The sequence below is a fragment of the Ictidomys tridecemlineatus genome, chromosome 5, assembly GCF_052094955.1.
Source record: "Ictidomys tridecemlineatus isolate mIctTri1 chromosome 5, mIctTri1.hap1, whole genome shotgun sequence".
Classification (NCBI taxonomy): Eukaryota; Metazoa; Chordata; class Mammalia; order Rodentia; family Sciuridae; genus Ictidomys; species Ictidomys tridecemlineatus.
In genome coordinates this window covers 149,320,609-149,343,900 of record NC_135481.1, presented here as the reverse complement: position 1 = coordinate 149,343,900, position 23,292 = coordinate 149,320,609, and the positions used below count along the sequence as shown (strand labels likewise).

Genomic DNA, 23,292 nt, shown 5'->3' with positions numbered 1-23,292 from the left:
TTCCCTGACTCATGTCCCAAGGTGCCCTTCCGGCCCAGCAGTGAGGACACCTGGGGCAAACGGGCCTGTTTCCTGGTCACACATCGGGGAACAGGAAGGCATGATCCATATCCCATGCAGTGACCCTTGAAGGGCGGGATTGAATCCCAGCTTCAGCCATTGAGCTATGTGACCCCTTAAGTGGCCGTGGCCATGGGGGCAGTGAGAGTTCCAGAGAAGGACAGATGAGTCCCTTGCAAAGGCTGGCATGCAGACCCAGGGCCATTTTTAAAGGCGGTTTTAAATTTGAATCAATGATTCTCATCCCCTGTGTACTCTTCTCAAAGATGTGTTGTTCGGAGTCACCCATATTTTGGCCTCTGCTGGGGGAACTGACCCAATGTGGCACAATGGAGAATGGGGTCATTACAAAGTAAAGCAATTTGTTTTTCTGGTAATTTCTTCATTGTCCTTCCTGCTGCTATTGAGTGTTCAATTTGGAGTATTCTTCCTCAGTTCCTGCTAAATGGCCACAGAAATGGTGGGAGGGCTGTCCAGGATGAGCATAGTGTTGTAGGTGACAGGGGACAAACAAGTGCCTGTTCGTCCTTCCTTTCATCCCACCAGGCAGGCAGGTGTTAACACTGGACCTGTGTGTGCCAAGTGCCTTGGTGTTAGTCACAGGAAACACAGAGGTGCTGGGAGGGGGAAGCATGGGGTCATGAGTACTGGGAGCAGGTTTCCTAGACTCTGACCTGGGGGAGGCATCCCAGAAGAGACAACCTGTGAGCAAATGCTCGCCATGTGTGGTAGCAGGAAGGGCTGGGCAAAGTCTGCTGGCTGTTTCCTCCAGGGACCTCCCCCCTGGTGTGGTGTAGTGGACAGGGGATGCAGAAAATGGGCTTCACTAGCATCCCTTGGCACAGGGACAACTGGCCTGTTGCAGGAGAACTGAGCAGTGTGTGGAATTCATTAACAATGGCTGGGCTGGGGCCTCACTTTGTTTTTTTCCTTTACTTCAGACACGGCACCCGTTGCGCAGGGGAAGTTGCTGCCTCGGCCAACAACTCTTACTGCATCGTGGGCATAGCGTACAACGCAAAAATAGGAGGTAAGGCTGGGAGCGTGCAGCCCCAGGGCGGAGGGGTCCCCCTGGAGAGCTCCCTGTCTGCAGGCTTGGCAGCTTCGCTCCTTTGGCCCTGGGCATGTCAGGACCCTGGGGTAGAAGCAGCAGTACCAGCTGCGCCATGGCCCAGGCAGCCCGCAGAGTGGTTGGGACCTTGGGACAGAGAAATGGCTCACTGTTTTACTGAAAAGCCATCCCAGGTTCCACCAGAAGGCTGCCCTCTTTCTCTACTGTGGTCCCACTAGCCTGGTCGCTGGCTCACCTTCCGCCATCAGACCACCCCTTCTGAAAGCCTACATTGGGTGCTCCCAGGCCTTTGGTGGCTCCCTTCACTTCCCAGATAGACTTAGTCTTTCCCTGTTCCACACTCCCATTCAAGCATCCTGGCCACTTCTATGAAGCATTTGCTCATAGGTTGTCAGTTCTGGGATGCCTCCCCCAGGTCAGAGTCTAGGAAACCTGCTCCCAGCACCCATGACCCCATGCTTCCCCCTCCCAGCACCTGCTCCTGTCCCTTGACTATAGCCAAAAGACATTTGTCATAGTTTCCCCTGGACATGTCCAGTCTTCTTGTTTGGACCTAGGCTTACATGATTCCTTCCCTTCCCAGCCTGTCCCTGGCTTTCCATTGGCTCAGTCCACCTGTGGCATAAACCGTTTCATGCTCACTGATCTTGGTGAAGAGAATCCCCACCCCTCCAGCCCCATCTTGTTCCCTGGGGTCCACTTTTCCTCTACCTGACCCCAGGTGCATCTGCCTTTGTATTTTGGCTTCTCACATAGTAAGTCAAGTGCCCCTTTTTAGGATGGGGCCTTGGAGCAAAGGTTAACATGTCCTTCTATGCCCCACTAGAGTCCAACAGTGTGGCAATTCAGTTGCCAAGTGTCCTGAAGTGCCCACTAAGTGCCCACTAATCACTGAGCAGGTGGAGGCAGAGGACAGGGGTGCCAGGCAGGCTTGAGACTGCTGGCCTCACCTGGGAGGCCTGTCCACCTCTGTTGGAAGGTGCACTTGCTCATTTCGATGGCTGCCACTATGCCTTTTTAGGGACAGCTGTAGCCTCCTCAGTTCCACATACGAGCAACACAAGGTAGGGAAGTTGGGCCAGGGGTTTCCTGGATGACCTAGTCCTTGAGTTTCCAAAATGTGGTCCCCAGCTTTTACTTAATAAAGATTCTCTGCCTCTCTGGGATTATCACTTCATGACAGAATTAACCCCCAAAGGATGTATTCTGAAGAATAAATGAAGAGACTTAGCAACCGGCCTCCCAATTTTATGATAGTTATTTTATACTGAGAGTATAGTTCTCTCTGGAGCCTTTGACGATGACGAAAGACCACTGAGAAGTCTCCCCTGGGTTGTAGAGTCATGCTGACCTGGGCAGCAAGCCCATTCCCACTATTTAATGGCTGTGTGTCCTTCGACAGCTTATATAACGTCTTTGAGCCTGTTTCTTCACTGGGTGGAGGGATTGTGGTGATGCAGCTGCCTCTCCAGGTTTGTTGTGAGGATGAAATCAGCTGTCAAGTGCACCAGCACTGCCTCAGGGCTCAGTCTGCAGGGAGCCCCTGAACTCCTCTCTCCCTCCCGCTGAAATTCTCACAGAGAAAATGGAAGTGATTTGTTTTGCTTCAACCCCACCTTTGGAGTTTTTTGAGCCTTGCCCTTCAAAGTCCCTAGATTGGCAGCCTGGACATCATCTGGGCTCTGTTAGAAACACAGAATCTTTGCTCCATACCAGATCTGTCAGCCAGAATGTGCATTATAACAAGATAATCACAGGATTGGTCTACAAATGGCAATTTGAGAATGCTGACTTAGAGGACTCTCTGGGGTCACGCAGGTAGGTAAGATTGTAAGGAGGAGTCATGGGGAACAATGTATATACAGCATCTTCCACAGAAGATGCACAGTTAATATAGCTTGTTATTATTTCCTACCTTGACACTCACTGCAAAATTGTAAACATAATTTTTGCGGATTCTAGAGAAAGAGTGCCTCCACTTGCAGGGCTTAAGAACAGGAATATTTTTAAATTAATAGATGGAATACCTTTAAGCACATGACACATGTATAATTATGGCTTTGCCACTGAAGGAGAGAAGATGGAGATGACAGACACAATTTGGGACCTCCAGGAGCTTAGCGTGTCTTTGGGATGCACAGTACCAACATGGAAACCAGTACAGGGCCAACCATTGAAATGAGAGGGGCAGACATGGGGCCCTAGGGGCTGCAGGGCAAGCCCTCAGTGAAGACCTGGGGCGTGGCTTGAGCACTGTGGAAGAATTTGGTTGCAAATGGACAGAAGGCTAAGGAAACAGTGGGGTCTGCCACATGGAGCTGGGAGGGAGGGTACTATACAGAGACAGGGGACAGGAAGTGTGGCTGGACTATGCGAAGACATGTGTGGAATTGAGGCTGCCCTTGATCCAAGGAACCTGTGACTACCAGGCTCCAAAGTTTCTGTACACAGCTTCAGCCTCCACAGAGGCAACCACCCTATCCTCCTGCCACTCCCTTAAAGTCACCCCTGGGCAGAAACCTTTGAGCACCCATCATGGGAAAGCCTCCTCCTGCCTTTAGTGTGTTGGCACATAGCAAGGAATCTTTCTGAGATGTCTTTAGATCCTTATTTATGTTTTTCCAGCTGCTGCTCAGGAGATCATGTGCATCCTGATTTATCCCAGACTATCTGGAATTAATGGCACACTACTTACATATAATGTGTGACTCCAAAGCACGTTGTTCCAGTTCACACACACTCTCATCCTCTGTGCTGTTACTGTCATATTTTTCATTTCCCATGTTAGACACCCACAGTGCATTGCTGTTCTTCTTCCTTTAAACACTCAGTTGGCTGAAAAGAAATATAGTTTCCTACCCATATACCATTCTCTTCTTTGCTTTCTCTAGCTTCAGATTTTCATCTTGTTCCCGTTTTTCTTCATTCTGAAGGATTTCTTTTAACATATTTGAAGTTTGTCCCCCCAGCTGGTGAGAAAGTGTCTGCGTCTTCATTTTGCTGCACACGGAGTGCTTTTCTTTCCACACTGTAACCATGTTATTCCCTGGTTTCCTGATATCCATTGATGAGTCAGTTGTAATCCTTATCACTGTTTCCCTTTATGTAATATGTTTTGTTCCTCTGGCTGCTTTTATAGAATTTCTATCCATGCTCTGCCTGTGACTATAATGTCATTTTAAATAACTTTCTTCACCTTATTCCAGCTTGGGGTTTTGCTGTGTTTCTTAGTGGGTGGTTTTTTGATAATTTGTTCCAAATCATATTTAGAAAACATTTTTGTCCATTTTCTTCAAATATTTCTTAATTCATTTTATCTCACCTGTCTTTGGACATCAGATACAGTGTTTGCTTGGTACACCTCACAGGTTATTGAGGCTCTGCTCACTTTCGGAAATCCATTTTTCTTTATATGCTATTAATGAGGTGATTTCTATTGCACTATCTTCAGGTTCACTAATTCTTTTGTTGTATCCAATATGTTCTTAATTCCATGTGATGATTTTTTTTAATTTCAGATATTACGCTTTTCTCTTATGGTTTTTCTCTCCATTAATTCCATTTGGCTCTTTTTTTTTTTCCCTAACCATTTCCAAATCTTTCCAGAGATTTCCCTATCTCTGCATTCATTATATCCGTCTTTTGTTTTAAACTCTTTTAACATGTTTGTAAGAGTTATTGTTAAGTCTTATGTACTAATTCCAGTATCTAGGTCAGTTGTATGTTTCTAATGATTGATTTTACTCTGAATGGGTCTCATATTCCTGTTTCTCTGCACATATGTAGTAACTTTTTATTGTCTAGTAGACATTTTATGCCATATTATAGAGATTTCGGATTCTGTTGTCTTTTCCTGAATAGTGTGTAATTTTGTTCTAGCAGTCATTTAAATTTGAAATTTAAAATACTTGGTTATTCATTTTTTTAATGGTTGGTCTCTTTCTGATTTGCCCTTACCTCGGGGAGAATCCCTTAGCTCAGGCACATAGTCTTTATTCCTCTGCCCTGACCCTTTTGGTATTTCAATGGAAAACCTGAAATATTTATCTAACTTAACAAAACTCAGTCTCTAAATTGATTCCACTGCAGTAGATAGCAGCTGACATATCTGCCCAGATCATTTAGCCTTTTAGCTGTTGTTTCCGTCCTGGACTTTTTTAGAGTGTTGTCCAAACATGTCTAGTTCAGGGTCTGCCAGGTGGTAAGGGGAATCTATGTGTCTTTCTCTATAGCTCTCTCCTTTTTGGTGATTTCTCCTCTACCTTCTTTGACAGTTCCTAAAACCATTCCCTGACACCTCAGGTGAATAAGATGACACTTTCCTGGTTGAGTTCTAGCCTCTCGACACCAAGAGAAATGGAAGTTCCTGCAAGGGAGAAGTCATCTAAACATAGATCATAACCAAGTATGGTTCCTTCTTTCAAGTACTGAATCCTTGCCTTCATCTGATTACTCTCCAGTGTCCTTATGATTTTTTAAAACAAATATTTTCTCCAGAGCTAATAATTATTATGTTTTGAAGAGTCATTATGGTATGAACTACTCTGCTCTTGTTGAAACTAAAACTAGTGGTTTATATTTCTTTACCAAACAGATTTGTGTGTTAGTTATCCATTGCTGCATGACAATCTTTCCAAAATATAGCTCCTTAAAACAACAAACATGGGTTATCTAACACAGAGTGGTTTAGCTGAATGTTTCTGGCTCAGGGCTGTTCACACAGTTATAATGAAGCTTTTGGCTGTGACTGTAATCTGAAGGCTGGACAAGTGCTGGAGGATCCACTCCCAAGATGTGCCACTTAGGTAGCTGTTAGCTAGGTGCTTCAGTTCCTTCCTGTTGAGAGGATGCATTGATTCCTCACCATGTCACCTCTTCATGGCATTGATTCAGGATCTCCATGATATTGGAGCTAGCTTCCCCTTGTTTCAGGTGATTCAGGACAGAAAATAAGGAGGAAACAGCAATGTCTTTTGTGACCTCGTCTCAGAAGTTGCTCACTGTCTCTTCAGCTATACTGTTCATTAGAAATGTATCTTTGAGTCTAACATACCCCCAAAGGGAAAGAAACTTGGCTGCACTTTTTGGATGGAAAAGTGTCAGAGAATTTATGGGTATAGTTTAAAATCACCACAGATAACCTCCTAAAAACTTGAGTACATATTCATACAAGTGGAATTTTTTAAAAACTTTCTTCATAAAAATCACATTTCTTTTAAGTTTTATCACATAAAAATAATTAAGATGAAGCAGTGGAACTGACCAAATTATATCTTATGAACCACCAGCATCCCTAGCATCACCAGTCATACTGCCATTGGGATAATCACCTCTGATGGGGAGAAAGTGTGTGTTCTCAGGAATCTCTGGGGGCATATGTTATAGTCTTTGTTTTCAGAGAGGAGAGGGGGATACTCTGTATTGTGTAACTGGGAGTCCTTAGTGTATTTCATTTTAGAGAAACTTCAACTTTTTATTAAGTTGTGTTGCACATGGATGATTTGTGCACCTTTGCTATACATAATACTTCAATTTTTTTAAAAAAAGAAAATTTATGATGTCAAATTTGTTCACCTTATTTTCTGATTCCGAGGTTTAGGATCTAGCTTAGAAAAGCTCAGGATGATAAACTGATTCTCCCTTACTTCCTCTAACACCTTAGTTTTAGAACAAGGGTTTATCTTAAAGTTTTTATGTTTTTGTTTTTTAGCTTCCTAATGCAATAGAATATGTATCTATGAAGGAGAGGTCTAACTTTCCCCCAAAATTCATATTCAGTGATCTCCATGGGCTGCCCTTATTCCATCCCAGTTTCCCCATGGATACTGGATCCTCCTTTATGTTTATTAGACTGTTTCTTTTTAAGCCCTGATAATACCACACATTTGTTATAGTTTAGAAGAATTTTTTTCTTGTTTTTTGATAATTGATAGGACAATTTTCTCATGGTTCTTTTTCAAAATTTTCTTGGCTGTTCTTGCACATTTTCTCTTTCAGATGAGCTTGAGAATCTGCTTGTCAAGTTCCATAAATAATCCTGTTGGGATTTTGATTGGGATTGCATGGAAATTATAGATTAATTGGGGGAGAATTGACATCCTTACAATATTGAGTCTTCCCACCCAGGAACATGGTATGTTTTTATTTATTCAGGTCTTCTTTTACACCATTTAAAAAAAGTTTTCTTACTTTCTCCATTGATCTTACACACTTCTTATTAGGTTTATATCTAGGTTGACTGGTTTTAAGATTATATTTTAATGGGTCAATATTGAAATGAATTTAGGAAAGTTCTTGATTTTTGTGTGTTGATTTTTGTTTCTGGCTACCTGACTGAACACTCTTGGTGCCACTGATTTACATTTAAGTCTCTTTTCTAGATTGTCATAAATAATAACTATCTATAAATAAAATGATGATTTACCTCTTCAGTATTAGTAACTTTCATATCTTTTCATGCCTTATTTCAATATATAAGGACTCGTGATGAATACTGAGTAATGATAGTTCTAGGTTCTGTTGATTTATTTGATGCATACAGGAATGCTTCTAGTTTTATAGAATTTGTAGATATCTTCTGTAGATTTCTTATATGTAGGAAGGCCTTTACCAAATTAAGAAAATTTTACTATATTCCTAGATTTCTAAGCAGTTCAATAAAGAATGGATGTTGAGTTTTATTACCTGCTCTTTTTTAAGTCTTTGAGATAATTATATTGTTTTTTGCCTTTAGTATTTAATCTGTTTATTGCAGTAAATCATATTAATAGATTTCCTAACGCTGGAATTCCTTTTGTTCTTGGAATAAGTTCTTGGAATAATGATTATGAATATTTTCTTTTAATACACTGCTGTATTCAATTGGTAATATTTTATATATGGTTTTTCATTTTATTTACAGAGTGAACTGTGGTTTCTGTTTTTTGACATGTCTCAAGTTTGGGTGTCAGAGTTACATTGGTCTTGTGGAATGAATTAGGAAATTTTCTGTCTTCTGATGTGCTCTGAAATAGTTCACATATCATAGACATTGACTATGTCTATATTTTTTTGTTTTTTTGTTTTTTAAATGTTGGTAGAACTGTTTAATCAACCTTCCTGGATATACTGACTAATTAAAGAACTAGGTCTATTAGGTTTTTATTCTAAGGGAAATTTTGATAATGAAATTTTCCTTAAAAAAAAACAACAATTTCTCTAGTTTCTAAATATACACATAAACTTAAGATCATATTCATATAATTTAAAAATATACCCTCCATATTTGTAGTTATAATTGTTCCTGATCTTATTTATGATCTTGATCCTTTTTCCTTTGATCAATGAAAAATTGTGGCTTGCTAAAAATGTTTCTTTCAGAGAACTAGTTTGTTTTTTAACTGCTTTTCGTTGCTTTCTGTTTCATGAATTTCTATTTTCCCTTGTTTATCAATTCCTTCAATTTTTAAAATTTTATTATTTTTTTTTCTTCCTGGCTCCTTAAATGGAATGCTTATTCTTTTTAGGCTTTTATGTATCCTAGTAAATAAATAAATGTTACACACACGTTTCCTCTGACACATATCACTGGTTTAACTGTATCATGCTCTTTTTTGCTATTCATTTCTGAAAACTTCTTAATTTCAGCTTTGATTGTTCCCTTTAAACCAGGAATTGTTTCAAAGTGATTTATGAAATTTCCCAACTGCATAAAATTTTTTGGTGTTCCTTTTGTTGCTAATTTGTAACTTTATTGCATTGAGATCAGAGACTGTTCTATGTAGTTTCTGCCTTTTGGAATTTATTGAGAATTTCTTTGTGGCCTAACACATGTTTGGTTTTTATACATATTGCAATGGATGTTTAAAAAGCATTTTTAATCTATGCTTTTTGAGTACAAAGATCTATACTTATATTAGATTAGAGGTTGCTGCTGGTCGTCCACGGGCTGCCTTCGGCCTACAGATGTGCTTTGTTTGACCCTCATGGTATTTTTTTTTTAAGTTGAACGAACATTCATAAATCAAGATATTTTATGTAAAAAACATGGATTTGGGCCTTCTCTTTAAAAAATCAAAAGCTTTGGCCATGCTCAGCCCTTACTCCTACATGGCAATGGTTAGCTGAATCTGCATGGCAGCTGCTCCTACTTAAAGGACAGTTTGCCGTCCACTCTGTTAATGAATCTGGATTCCTAGTCCATTTCCCTGCCTGCCTGGTTCTTTCAGGCATCAGCATTTGTCACCAGTTTTTAATCAAGCTTACTCACAATTTCTGGAGTCTTTATTATTATTATTTTTTTGTCTATCCTATCAATTTCTTAGAAGATATATTGGTCTCCATAATAATTACAGACTTGTCAATGTCATTTAATTTTTCCTGTGTACATTTCATACGTATGTTACAAGGTGCATTAAAGATGCCTCTTGGTGTAACCAACCTATAAATCAATATAAAAATCCTTTCTGTGTCTTTTTTTTTTTTAACTTCAATTATACGTTGGCTGATAGTAATATATTTCATCCTCTTATTTTTACCCTTATTTTTAAAGCAGCATGTGTCTGGATGGATGGATTGATTTTTAAGTACAAATGAAGATTCTCTTTAATGGGAGAATTTGATATATTCTTACATATGCTGATTTCATACATATTAGGATATATATCTGTTATTACCTTTCGTTTTTATATTTTTATTTCATGTATGCATTATAAACACGTATAACCTTACCGTCCTTTTGTTGGAAATAGTTTCCTTTTTTCTTCTTTACTTTTCTTCCTTTAAGTGGGTTGAAATTTTTACATTTGAATTCTGCTTTTCTATGACCTTGAAACAGAGTTTCTATTTCTCTATGATTAACATTAACCAGTACTTATCACCTTCTCCTGAGCAAAGCAAGAACCTCATCACAGCTACACTTATCTTTGCCATCATCTCCTCTCTCCCCTCACTTCATTCAGGACCTTTCCCCCCGTATTTTTATTGGTGCATTATAATTATACATAATGGTGTATTCATTGTTTCACATTCATATTTGCTCACAACTCATCCAAGATTTTAGCTCCATATTATTTTTAATAGTTTTACATTAAATATCAACAATTACGTGAGCTGAACTGTAACAGTGACCAGTTTCTTTGGTCACCATTGTTTCTAAGCTCTTTCTTTTAAGTGATTTAAAAAATTTTTACTAGATTTTTATGATCTGGTAAATCATTAATTCTTTAAGAGATATGTTTGAGTGCTTGCTATACAGATGGATAGTTTTATAAATAGTAAAAGTTTTTGAGTCCTTGAAGTCTAAAATTGTCTTTACTTTCTTCCTACAAAGTTGACTGGATTTAAATTTTAAATTCAAAATAATCTTCGCTAAGAATTTTGAAACATTGTTTCATGGTCTTTGGTATCTAGTGTTGCTGATAAGGGGTCTCTCTCTTTGCTAATTTCCTTTGCTTTGGAGTTCACTTTATCTGATATTAATTTAGTTACTCCTACCTTCCTTTGATTAGTAGTTGCCATTCTTTTACTTTCAACCTGCCTAAATTATTACATTCAACCTGAGTTTCCTGTAGATACCATACAGTTGAGCATATATTTAAAAATCCACACTGCCCATCTGCATCTTTTTTTTCAATCTATGTCTTTTAATTGCACTATATTTAGGCCATTTATGTTTACTATCATTATTGGTGTGTTAGGGCTTAAGTCTGACATTTTATCTTTTGTTTTCTGTATTTTTCGCTTCTATTTTTTGCTTTCTCTGCATTCCTGAGATTATATGAATGCATTTTAGAATTCCAGTTTGGCTTCTCTTATTGTTGGAAATAGTTTCCTTTTTTTGGCCGTATCTTTCTGTGTGGTCTTTTAGTGGCTTCCCTTGATATATGATATGCATGTAACTTAATACAGAGTGCCTTTTGTCATTTCACCAGGTCAGGTGAGGTGTAGAAACCTTATCTTTTTTTACAGCTCATTATCCTCCCCCATTTATAATATATATAATTTTCTTAAATATACACTCTAGAACCACATCAGACAGTATTAAAATTTTTGCTTTAAGCATCAAACATAATGTAGAAAACTCAAGAGAAGAAAGAAATCCCCCTGAATCCATAGGGTTATGTCTCTTACCAACTCTGAACAGTCTTTAGCTGTTATTTCTTTATTTTTTCCATCCCTCCCCTCTTCCCTCTTCTTCATCTCCTTTTGGGACTCCAGTGACATGAATTTTAGGTCTTCATTATAGTCTCATAATACTTGAGATCCTGTTCATTTTTAAAAATCAGAATCTTTTCTTTCTGTTGTTCAGATTTGCTGATTTCTGTTCTGTTCTTCAGTTCACCTTTCCTTCAGTGTGTCCCCTGAATCAGCTGAACTAGTTATTTTGATAATTGTATTTTCAATTCTAATAGTTCTATTTGGTTTTTCTTTATATCTTCTATTTCTTTTCTGATATGTTCCATTTTCCATTTCTTTTTTTTTTTTTTAGGTTTTCTGTTTTTTCACTCTGTCAAGCATATTTGTAAGGACTCATTAGGCATTTTTTTTCTCCTGACTTAAAGCATTTTTGCTTTAAGATCTGTCAGATTATCTAGGCATGGTAGCACAAGTCTAGAATTCCAGTAACTTTGGAGGCTGAGGCAGGAGGATGGAAAGCTTGAGGCTAGCCTGGGCAGTTTAGACCCCTGTCTTAAAACAAAATAAAAAGGGCTGGGGATGTAGCTTAGTGGTGGAGTACCCCTAGCTTTAATCCCCAGTATCACAAAAATAAATAAATAAATAAAATCTGTCAGACTTTCCCAACATTTTTATTTCCCCAGTGTTGGCATTAATTGATGGTCTTTTTTCCATGCCTCTGAGACATTCCTCTGTGGGATGATGGCCGATTTTCATTTTAAACCTGTACATTTGTATTATGATACTCTAGGTCTCATTTAAACCTTCTGTTTTAGCTTCTACAGCAAACGTAAAAGGGACACCACTTGGTTTTTGTCAGGTGAAGGTGTGCATCCAGGCTGCCCTTTCATCCTGCACCCATACCTGAGGGGGGTCTGCTGTCTCCCTGGAAATAGAAGTCCTCTATTGATTTTTTAACAGCTATTGTATTATTCTACGTCATATTGTGCATATTAATGATCCTTATTTTGCAAGGTGTTTATTTTCCCACTTGTTCTATTCTGTCTCTTGAATATATATATGTGTGTGTGTGTGTGTGTGTGTGTGTGTGTGTGTGTGTGTGTGTGTATGTGTGTTTTAATTCTTGATATTGTTTTTTTCTCAAATACTTGCAAATTCTTTGTTGTCTACTCTTATTTCTGCTCACAGATCCCAATTTGGCTGTGAGTGTTGTTTAGCCTGATGTTTAGCCTGTGATGTGAGAGGACAAGGGACTATTGCTGGACCTGCCCTTCTGGTCCAGCAATTCCCAACCCTGGCACACTGTCCTGGTTCTCTGGTCTACCACCCTGTCCTGCCATATGCACCTCTGGATAAATCCCACTGAGGCTCACTGCTCAACCTGCAAGAGTAGACAGCTGACCTGCCACCACCAGCTCTCACACCGATACCTACCTGTCCTTGCACATCAGTCTTTGGGGTTTCAAGCTCTTCTGGAATTGCTCACCCATAGCAGAAGACTCTTCCCACCAAGGTGCTGCCTCTGTCTCTCAGCTGATCTCGTTGACTTGCTGTCTTTCCACAATTCCTTAGAATATCTCTCTTGCTGATTTTTCTTTTAAACATTCTTTCTAGGAATTTGGGCCCAGAGGAGAGATAGGCTGTATGCTTGGTCCACCTTCTTGGTCTGGTCTCCTTAGTATTTTTATTGTGATGACAGTAGCAGCAATCCCTGGCTGCTGTTAGATGCAAATGCTACATCAAGCCCTTAGAGTCAACCTGAATCTGATCCTCAGAACAGCAGAATTCATATTCCTTCCAAACATAACTTGGCCTTGCTTCTTTCTCCTGGCCTCAAAATGAATGGTAATGGGAATAACATAGACAGGTAGCGAGGGAGAGTAGTAGTTGTCTTTCTCAGCCTCTCTGCTTGTTTAAATTTCTTTTCTCTCCCACTGTTAGCCCTTTTTTCTTTTAATTAAATTTTAAGGGACTGGTGCTACACATAGTTCTTCTCACTTCCTGTGATGCTCCTTCCCTCCTAACGTGTCTGCTTCTGGTTGACTTGGGTGGTGGGCAGCTATGGGACTTGCCTGTAGCCCCATCAACCCAGCAACAGCACAGCTCACCTGTAAGGTGAGCTTCAAGGTGAATTCCCTGGGACAAGTCCTTCCTTCCTGTGGTGTTTCCAGAGGTGTAAATGCCCCTCCCAAGCTGCTAGCGTGAGCCTACTCCTTGCCTCTGCTGCTGCTTAACAGGATTCAGATTCTCCTGGGGCAGGAGGGGTGCCAGGGGCACACAGCATTTTTGGTACTGCATGCCCTGCTTCTGAGAAGCATTCCAAGCCCAGGGGACCTAATCCCTGAGGCTGCAGGGGAGCAGGCAGCATTTGGAGTGTGCAGCAAGGGAGCCCAGCAGCTGGAGGCCACCAGGACCCTGTCAGGCCTGGCGAACACTTTGAAGCAGAAAAGTGCCTACTGTGGCGCATGTGTCTTTTCAGGCTGTTTACTGTGTATCTGGGAAGAAAAAGTGAACGGCAACAGCTGAGTTTCTATTGGTGTTTTTGTTCCATATTTTGATTGGGGAACTGAATCATGTTTTTCCTTTCATAAACATGAAAATGTTAAGTACATAACAGCTAAATTAATCTGTGCTCATAAATTGGTTAATTATGTTAATTCTCAGTCACGGAATTCAGTCTCATTAGCGTTTCCATTAAGCAGTTTGGGCTTGTGAGCATTTTAAGAGAACCGTTTAAGCTCCAGATTAATCTTCAAAGGCTCCAAGTGCACTTTTAACTGCAGTAGGATTTAAAATGCACTGGGAGGTTTTAGCGGGGGATTTGGTGAATGTTAGGAGCTAGTGCCTTCAGAGACAACAGGGTTCCCACTTCCCCTTCCCTTGCTCCTCAGGTGCTTTCTGGGGGGTGGGGGTGGGGAAGGGTACTGGGGCTTGAACTCAGGGGCACTTGGCTACTGAGCCACCTCCCCATACTTATTTTGTATTTTAGAGACAGGGTCTCACTGATTTGCCTAGTGACTTGCTTTTGCTGAGGCTGGCTTTGAACTTGCAATCCTCCTGCCTCAGCCTCTGGAGCCACAGGGATTACAGGCAAGTGCCACCAAGCCTGGCATTCCTTACATTCTTATTGAAGGCCCCTGCCTGCTGGGTCTGAGCATCTCTAGGAAGATCAGGAGCCATGGAAGAAGGAGATGGACAAGAATCAGCTTTGCCCTTCACCCTGTCTCCTGGTGGCCATGCCCTCCCCAGGCTGCACTGCTGCAGCCCCAGAGGACAGGTGATTGGCTCCAGAATGCCTGGGTTACACTTCAGGGTTCCTGAGAGGAGGAATACTAAGGAGGGGCAGCTTTATTCTTGGATGTATGTGAGAATGACAGACAGAGGCACTGACTCAGGGAGAAAGCACATTCAGGCCTGATTGACAAACTCTCAGGTGGCCTTTGTGCATGATAGTGTGATGCCTTATTTCAATGTCTGCCTGTCTCATTCAGAAGGCAATTCAGGGCAAGCATTGGCTTTCTTTGTCTCAACCACTCATCTTGGGAGTTCCTTCCCGTCCTCATGGTATAGACACATGGGTGTTCCATCCATCTCTGAAGCATGCTGTTCCGCCCTGTGTCCTGAGCTCTCAGCTCTTATTGAATTTCTGAGTCTCTGTGCAGTTCATTTATGTTTCTAGTCTCGTTCCCAAGTGAAGAGATCATGAAAGAATTGATCCAGACGTCAGCTTCTCTAGTCTTTTACAATTCTTCAAAAAACCAACAGGACTTGAGTATGAAAGAGAAACATAGTTTTTATTATTATCTAGGTTTGGCAAGGACATTTGATGAGAGGTGACTGCCGCTGATTAAAAAGGTAACTTGTGACTCACACAGTTCCCAAGAGGATGGGACACACTGCATCACATAGCGCCTCACTGAAGCACTGGGTGTCAGTGGGGCAGAAACTTCATGTGGTTTCCATGGGAAAGGGGAGAGGCAAAGTAGCGTGCGCTGGCTTAGGATTGGCTAATTTTAATTATTTCAACAGGCTGTGGGATATTAGGGGCTGTCCCTCATTTGATACCTGGCTCTGGAATCATCAGGGTGGGGAAATAATGGCCAGGAGCGTGAGATCCCAGTGAAGAAGTGATTGGAGGTGTAGACTCTGGATCTGCTGGTTTGAAAGACTTGCTCCTGGGTGAGTTGTTAACTATCCCTAGGAGTTGGCTACCTTCTTGTTCAAAAATAGACATTTTACCACCTACAACTTGTATGTCAAGTTGTAGAAGAGCAGGTTCAATTTCAACACTAGAACACCAGAAGTGACTTTGGCTGCTTGTGGTCAGCAGTCTCTTCAGGGTTAGCAACACCTAGATATCAAAGCTTCAGAATACAGAATGTCAAAAGACACAGTTAACACAAGACTCTACTTAGGAGGGACCGAATGTCACTGGCCGGGATCTCATGGCAGGATTCCCCATGAGTTTGCTGGTGCATCCCTGGAAGGAGATGGAACAGCTTCATCAGGAGACCAGCAGCAGAGAAGGAGGCGTGTTGGTAACCCACCGCAGGTCTCCATGTGACAGTGCTAAATGTACATGTGCCTTGATATTTCTGCCCACCATGATTCCCTGGAAGTTCCAGACTAAGGTTTTGGCATGGAAGCATATTTAGAGATTGAAGAGCCCTGTTTTTATCTTGAGTATTAATGAGAGTTGGCAGAAACTTTTAGGATTTTAACTTTTTTTTTTTTTTTAACTGTGATTGAACCCAGGGGCATATGACCACTGAGCTACTTCCTTTTTTCTTTCCCCATTTTTGATTTTGAGACAGGGTCTTGCTAAGTTGCTTAGGGCCTTACTAAGTTGCCAAGGCTAGTTTTGAACTTGCAATCCTCCTACCTCAGCCTCCTGAGCCACAGGGATTACAGGTGTGCATCACTGTATCCAACAGCATTGTAGCATTTTAAAACAACTATTGAAACTTTTCTTGTTCCAGAATGGTTGCTTACAGAACAAAGTGTAGTTTTACAGGGCGGGGCGGGGGGTGTAAGATCTCTGTGGATTTATTAAAATCAACTCAGGATTAATGAGCAAAATTTGTTGGGTAGGCCTATTTGTCGAACTCAGGAAGCTACAATCTAATTTTTACTTGCTGCTGTTCATTGCTCCTGCATTGCCATTGGGTTTGCTGAAGGCAAGACACATTATTTCTCAATAAACAAAGTGGCCCCTGCATGGCCAGCTCCCCTGCCTTCCTCCACACTGTAGTAACTCAGGCAGCACGCTGACTTACTATCTGTGTGTGCGTGTGGTTATGTGTGTGCATAGTCTTCCTGTTCCTTTTAACAGTGAGCTTGCTCAGAAAGTTTTCAGTGCAAATACTATGCCTTGTGCTGCTTTAGAGGGCCGATTGCATGTTGTAAGTTAGCCTTGCCTAACGTAAGCCGGTTATTTGGAAAGTTGAGATATAAATTAGAAACAGTAAAAGAGGAGGAAGGACGGGTCACTATGAAAAAAGAAGTGTTTTCTTTTAACTTCACCAAGAGACCTATAAAATCATTCTTTTCAGCAAGTTCTCCTGGGGCATTTAAAATATTATTGGGCTTAGGCAATTTAATAGGAACACATATATTATTGAAAGTGATGCAAACCTGTCTGATTCTTTCCTAGATGAAGCTTCTGGGGAGGACCTAGGATTGTCTATTGGGAGATTAAGTCCCAGTGGCAATCTGACTTGTTCACCCCAACCAAAGTCATGAGGCCCAGGAAAGCAACCATCTTCCTTCTCTGAGCACTCCTTCCACCTTGTGCCCACAGCCTCATCCTTAGAGTGGACAGACGGGTCAAGCGAATTTATCTTGCTACCATGAGCTCTGAATTCAGCAGGCAGAAAAGCAATCCATTAGCAAGCTAACAACAGGGAGTTAATTTGCCATCAAAATGATTTGTCTAAATTATTTTCGTACCCAGCAATTTATAGTAAATGGGTCTTTCTTTTTTCATTAGAGGAATGATTGCTGTTTTTCTTCTCCTTGGCATTTCCAGAGAGCCAGTCACATTTAAAGCTAATGTTGGAACAGCAGGTTTCTACTGAAAATATTTACCTTTTCTCTGTTGGCAACTTGTCAGTGTTGGGGAAAATAGATGCTCCGTTCAAATCTAAATACATGATGCTTGCTTTCTCACACATCCATCAGTCTTCTTCCAAGATAAAAAAGCATTATGAGAGGTGTTGGGAAATCATTCTGGTCATATGTTTTACATATTTTTGAATTTCTTCTGCCATCGTGTTCTTCTTGTTCAAAAATAGACATTTTACCACCTACAACTTGTATGTCAAGTTGTAGAAGAGCAGGTTCAATTTCAACACTAGAACACCAGAAGTGACTTTGGCTGCTTGTGGTCAGCAAGGTCTACCACAATGGAAAGTTCATTTCTAAATGGAAAGACATGAAGAATACTGCTACCATTTATCCAGAAGCCCTGGGTACCAGGGTATATGAGTATGTTTTCTGTTGCTATAACAAAATATTTGAGGCTGGGTAACTTGGAAAGAAAAGAGATTTCTTTTTTATTTTATTTTTTTTTAGTTGTAGATGGACACAATACCTTTATTTTATGTGTTTATTTTTATGTGGTGGTGGGGATCTAACCTAGTGCCTCACACATGCTAGGCAAGCACTCTGCCACTGAGCCACAACCCCAACCAAAAAGAGGTTTCTTAAGCTCACAGTTTTGGAGGCTGGCATTCCAAACAGCCTAGTGCTGGCCCTGATGAGGGCCCCCTTGGATACACCACATCATGGTGGATAGCAGGAGCACGTGCAAGAGGGAGAGAGAGCATGATAAGACAAGAACCCAGAGAGCGATTCAGGGGTCAGGCTCGTTCTTTATGACAACTCATCTTTTTAGGAGCTAACCACGATCCTTCAAGAACTACTTAAATTCCTTCCAAGGTCACATCCCCAATGACCTTACCACCTCCCAGTAGGTCCTACCTCTTAAAGGTTCCTCCATTTCCTTATCACTATACTGGGAACCAAGCTGCCCACATAGGAACCCTTGGGTGACACATTCAAACCATATAACCATATCCAGACCACACACAGGGCCTCAATTTATATTTTCCTTAGTCTTTTCAACTACCACCTCAGGTAAATATTGTAGAAAACAAGTTTTAAAGAGGTCGAGTCTGTGGCCCAAGGTCATGCAAATTTAAGACTCCACCCAGGGTTCCCTGACCCTGACTGTCTCCCCCACTGTAAGCTGCTTTGTGTCTTGTCAGGTACCATGTCTGTGCCACACCACACTACCAACTCCCTGTGCTGGTTGTAGCCCCTCTTGAAGGCTCATGGCTGAGGGGGCTGGGTGCCTGGGTTTAGTGTGCCTGAATCAGCCCTGGAGATGGACATGCTGGGCACCCAGATGACAGACTAGGGAAGGACAGCAACCTCGTGGCCATCCTGACTTCTCCTCTCCCCAAAAAGGAAAAATGCAATGAGCTAGTGCTGTAGCTCACGTGGGCTGTGGCTAGCTAGAGTGGCTCTGCCCTGCCTGTAGAAGGAAACTTACAATAGATGCCAACAGACCCAGGCAAGATTTGGGCCCCATTATGACTCCCTTGATCATCGGGAAATGAGCTCTTAACATTATTAAAATTAAAGACCTCTGGGGAGAGGGGTGTAGCTCAGTGGTACAGCACGTGCTTAGCATGCACAAGGCCCTGGATTCAATTCCCAGAGCATGTGCACACACACACCCATACACATTAAGAACTGCTGTTTATCAAGAGGTTCCATAAACAAAGTGAGAAGACAAGGTATCACTAGGAGATAATTGTAATCCCAAAGGACTAATTCCCAGTAGAGGCAAAACTATACTATATATTATTTAAACACACAATTGTATTAAAACACTTATTTTTACATGGAAATAGGATGAATAATCTAAAAGCCCAACATTCCTAGCAGCAAAGTTCTGACTCTGTGAGCAGTTTCCTGTGAGAGGTGGGGCCCACAGGAGGACACCCAGGTAGAGGACCCAGTAGGTCATGTCCTCGTTCTGTATTGGATAGAGGATTCATGCGTGTCTGTTATTTTATAAGGCTTTATTTCATGTGTGCGAATACCATTCTTCATACATACAGACAGCCTATCTTTAGAAAACAAAGAGAAGAAAGTTATTATTTTTTTTACAGATGGGGAAACTGAGGCTCAGCAGAGTCAAGCTGGCAGTGGACACTTATACTGAGTGCTTTCTGTGCACCAGGCACTTTACATTAATCATCCTTTTTGGTTTGTTTGACGTCTCTATAGAGACAATGACTTTCATCATCACAGTGTACATAAAACTAAGACTTCATAAGACATGAGAACTACCAAAGTTATTTCCTGGTCACACTTGGTGATCATGGCAGGAGTTCTGCACACGGCATGCCCATCTGCCTCCTGCTGGCTTGAGGCCCAGGCTTGAGCTCTGGGCCTCCCCTAAGGATCTGGTGACACGGCATCAAGCCCCTTGCAGTGCAGTACCATCTAAGTAGGAGGACAGTGGTGTCTTCCCTGGGCTGTCCTGCAGCCAGGTATCTGGAGCAATAAAGAGAAGAAGAGAAAAGGAGAGAGAGCCAGAAGAGAAGATGGATGGTGCTAGTGTTAAATTTATTCCTCTCTCTCTCATTTTTAAGACCTTAGAGCTATGAGACATGGCTCTTCCCATAACTTCAGCCCCATCTTCCATCACTGCCCATGTCTGCCTGGCTAGCACTCCCCCATGGCCCTGGGCACTGTTGTTGAACTTCTGATGGCCCCCACACCTCAACTTCGCTATTGCTTTGCTGTAAATTTCTGACATTGATTTTGAGTGTAGTTCCCAGGCTTTCAGAGCAGGAATTTCTAGTTAAGCTTGGTGTCCCACAGCAGTGTAGGGCTAAGATGCTGTGAGACTAGCCCTACCCCCCACTACCACCACACTAACGGTGCCCCTTAACCTCACAAGGACCCTCTGTAGTGACTCCTGTGTTATCTCTCTTCCTCATGACTTGAAGCTTCATGACAGATAGTAAGGAGAAACCTTAGGGAAAACTGAACCTTCAAAATTGGGTAGAACAAATTGGGAAAATGAGTGCAGTTTAACTGTGGTTAAATCTTTAAATTCCCTCTTTAAATATAACAACTGTGTACATAGCACTTACATTTTATTAGGACTTACAAGTCATCTAGAGATGATTTAAGTAAAATACTTTTCTTTGGAAAGAAAGTATATAATAGGCAAGAAATTTCTCACCGTAGCAAATAATAAAGTGCACTCAGTTATTTATTTGTAACCCATGTGCTACTGAGCAAGAGAATATAGAACAAGAAAATTGAAAATGTACATGTTAGGGATCTCTGTTTATCAATTTTCATCAGAAGTGACAGCAGGGTGTCCCCACAATTATAGTTTGAATGGTTAGGACAGTAAGATTTAATTCACATAAAACATTTGTTCCTGAGCACCTGGAGAGGGCTTCTGCTTCTGGGGTCTCCTTCCTGTGGCTCTTATTGCTTTTGTCCTGTACCATTTTTTATGCTCAGGGGAAGCTGCTATAGTTATCTCTCAGTATGCACAAGGGATTAATTCTAGGACCCCCTGTGGATGCCAAAATCCTTGGACCTTCAAATTCCTTATATAAAATAATGTAGCATGCGCACAGAATCTCTGCCTCTTCCTGAATACTGTAATCATCTAAGATGACTTATAATACCTAGTTCAATGTAAATCTATGTACATAGTTATTGTATTGTTTAGGGAATTATGACAAAAAATGAATGTGTTCATTTTCAGTAGACAAAAATTTTTTTAAGTAAGTTTCACCTATAGTTTTGGTTGAGTCTGCAGTTGCAGAACCCATGGATACAGAGTGCTGACTGTATTTTACTTTTTAAGATGACTATATTCGAAGTTTCTGCTTTTGAGCCCCCACTATGTGTTAATGTACATTCTGGAACATAGTTCCAGTACAAGTGAGGTCAGGGGACCTCTGCTTGGGGAGGTGGCCCTAGAGGGAGGACTGCCTGGGCAGGGTGCATGGAGTGGACACTGCAATCATATCTTGAAATTGAGTCGTTGATGGCACAGGGAAATGAGCCATATAAAGTTCAGATTTTAAAACAAGGACTTGGAAAGAAACTATATGCTGCAGGCAAAGAAAAATAGTAGAAGAAAGTAACCAAAATATTATCATTGGTTATTTCTCTATTTCCCAAACATTCTTCCAAGAACATATATTATTCTTATAATCAGAAAAAGCTCCCTTTTCCATGATATCTTCAGTAACTCTCGGATATAATATTTGTTTTGACAAAAGACACGGTCATTGCACACACAGATCTGGGGCCAGAGTACGAGGGGCTTGAGGGGCCTCTGAGAGGGGTGGCAAAGTTTCCCAAGCCTCAGAGAGGTCTGACTTTATGTATCTCTAGGACCCAGAAAGGATGTGCTGGTGGCTGTGTTACTCACCGCTTCCCAGTTTCATCCTCTGTGTCCACCCCACCTTCTCTGGGTGACATGCTGCTGGAAGGGGCACACCTGCTGGACACAGAGGAATGGAGGCAAAGGCTGGGAAGGGGACCAGGATGAGGGGCCCCTAGATGGGTCAGCAGGCATTGGAAGAGGCTTGTGGGAACCCACTCCTCCCTTAATTTGGAGAATTCTTGTGAAGCTAGACTCCCCACCTCGAAGGATCCCTCCTAGGAACATGGAACCTGAACCCAGAGGGAAAATAAATGGCTGGCGAAATCCCAGACTCCCAACTCCCTCCTCCATAGACTGGGCTCCCGTCTTCCAAGTTAAAAACTCACTGAGTGATTCATCATAAATTATACATCAGGGATGGACTCATAAAGGAAAGAAAAGTAAACATAAGTGATGAACAGCTGGGAAAGTGAAAAAGAACTCCTGAGTCCTATTATACCAGTGTGCATTTTTAGATACCTGCATGACATCATGTTACTGAAGGCAACCGTTTGAATCCTCCCTTGGAAGTTGCTGGGTTTTTTTTTATGTCGCTGCCACACAACGCAACAGGAGCAGTTTACAATGTGGCCTGCGGTGTCGTGTTAATTCTTTCCCATCAGCCAGCCCAGAGAGGAGGAGCAAGCTTTCCACAACATGGGAAAAGCTCCATCAGGGGAGCTCAGTGACGCAGTGTCCCGATCTCGACACTGTTCGGGTCTCTTCTGTCTCGCTCCCCTCCCAGCCCAGGGCGGCCCTGGCTGCGTGCTCAGGATCATGGGCACTGACGGTGAGTCTCCCTCTGTGCTTTCAGGCATCCGTATGCTGGACGGCGATGTGACAGATGTGGTTGAGGCCAAGTCCCTGGGCATCAAACCCAACTACATTGACATTTATAGTGCCAGCTGGGGCCCGGACGACGACGGGAAGACGGTGGATGGGCCCGGCCGACTGGCTAAACAAGCTTTTGAGTATGGCATTAAAAAGGTGTGAGTAACCCAGGACTACAGGGGAGCTCGGGGGATGGGGGTGACAGTGAACAGTCTTAACAGTTAAATGTCTGAATGATACCAGCCACAGCCTGAAACAGGACTGGCGGGGCCCTATGGTGTCAAGACCAGAGTGAGAGAGGAGTCACTTAGAGGCTCAGGAAGTGGCTGTTTACCCACTCATGGGGAAGGTTTCAGCCGCTCCAGTGAGAGTCAGCCTGGCATCTGCCTGCCCAGCCCTCTGTCTTGGAGCCTGCCTGTCCTGGCTGAGAAGTCTTCAGGTGGATGAGAAATCACCTACTTGTTCTTTGGACTGTGCAGGTGGAAAGGGTATCCTGGGCCTTGGCCATCTACCCACATCAGTACCTAGCCATGGAGTGTTCTGTGCCCATCACAGGGTATATGCTAATTCAATATGCCACAATAGCAGGAAGCCACTATCTAGACACCCCCCACCCAACTCCCCAACCAGCACACAGCCCTGCATACTGTTTCAAAGTAGAACTTCATCAGATGTGAAGCAGAGGAAATATCCTCGAGGCTGGTGTCTGCAGAAGCCCGGGAGGCTGGCAGGTTCCTCC

At 42.0% G+C, this 23,292-nt stretch overlaps 1 protein-coding gene across 4 annotated transcripts in view; it reads left to right on the top strand.

Annotated features, from left to right (window-relative positions):
• The window catches only part of Pcsk6 (proprotein convertase subtilisin/kexin type 6), a 185,759-nt gene that overhangs the window by 68,809 nt on the left and 93,658 nt on the right, over nucleotides 1–23,292 (top strand). For all 4 annotated transcript variants that reach the window (XM_078051270.1, XM_078051269.1, XM_078051268.1 and 1 more), the window contains exons 6-7: nucleotides 1,002–1,090; nucleotides 22,537–22,709. In XM_078051270.1, the coding sequence (XP_077907396.1) occupies nucleotides 1,002–1,090; nucleotides 22,537–22,709 (262 nt within the window). The remainder of the gene's footprint in view (nucleotides 1–1,001; nucleotides 1,091–22,536; nucleotides 22,710–23,292) is intronic.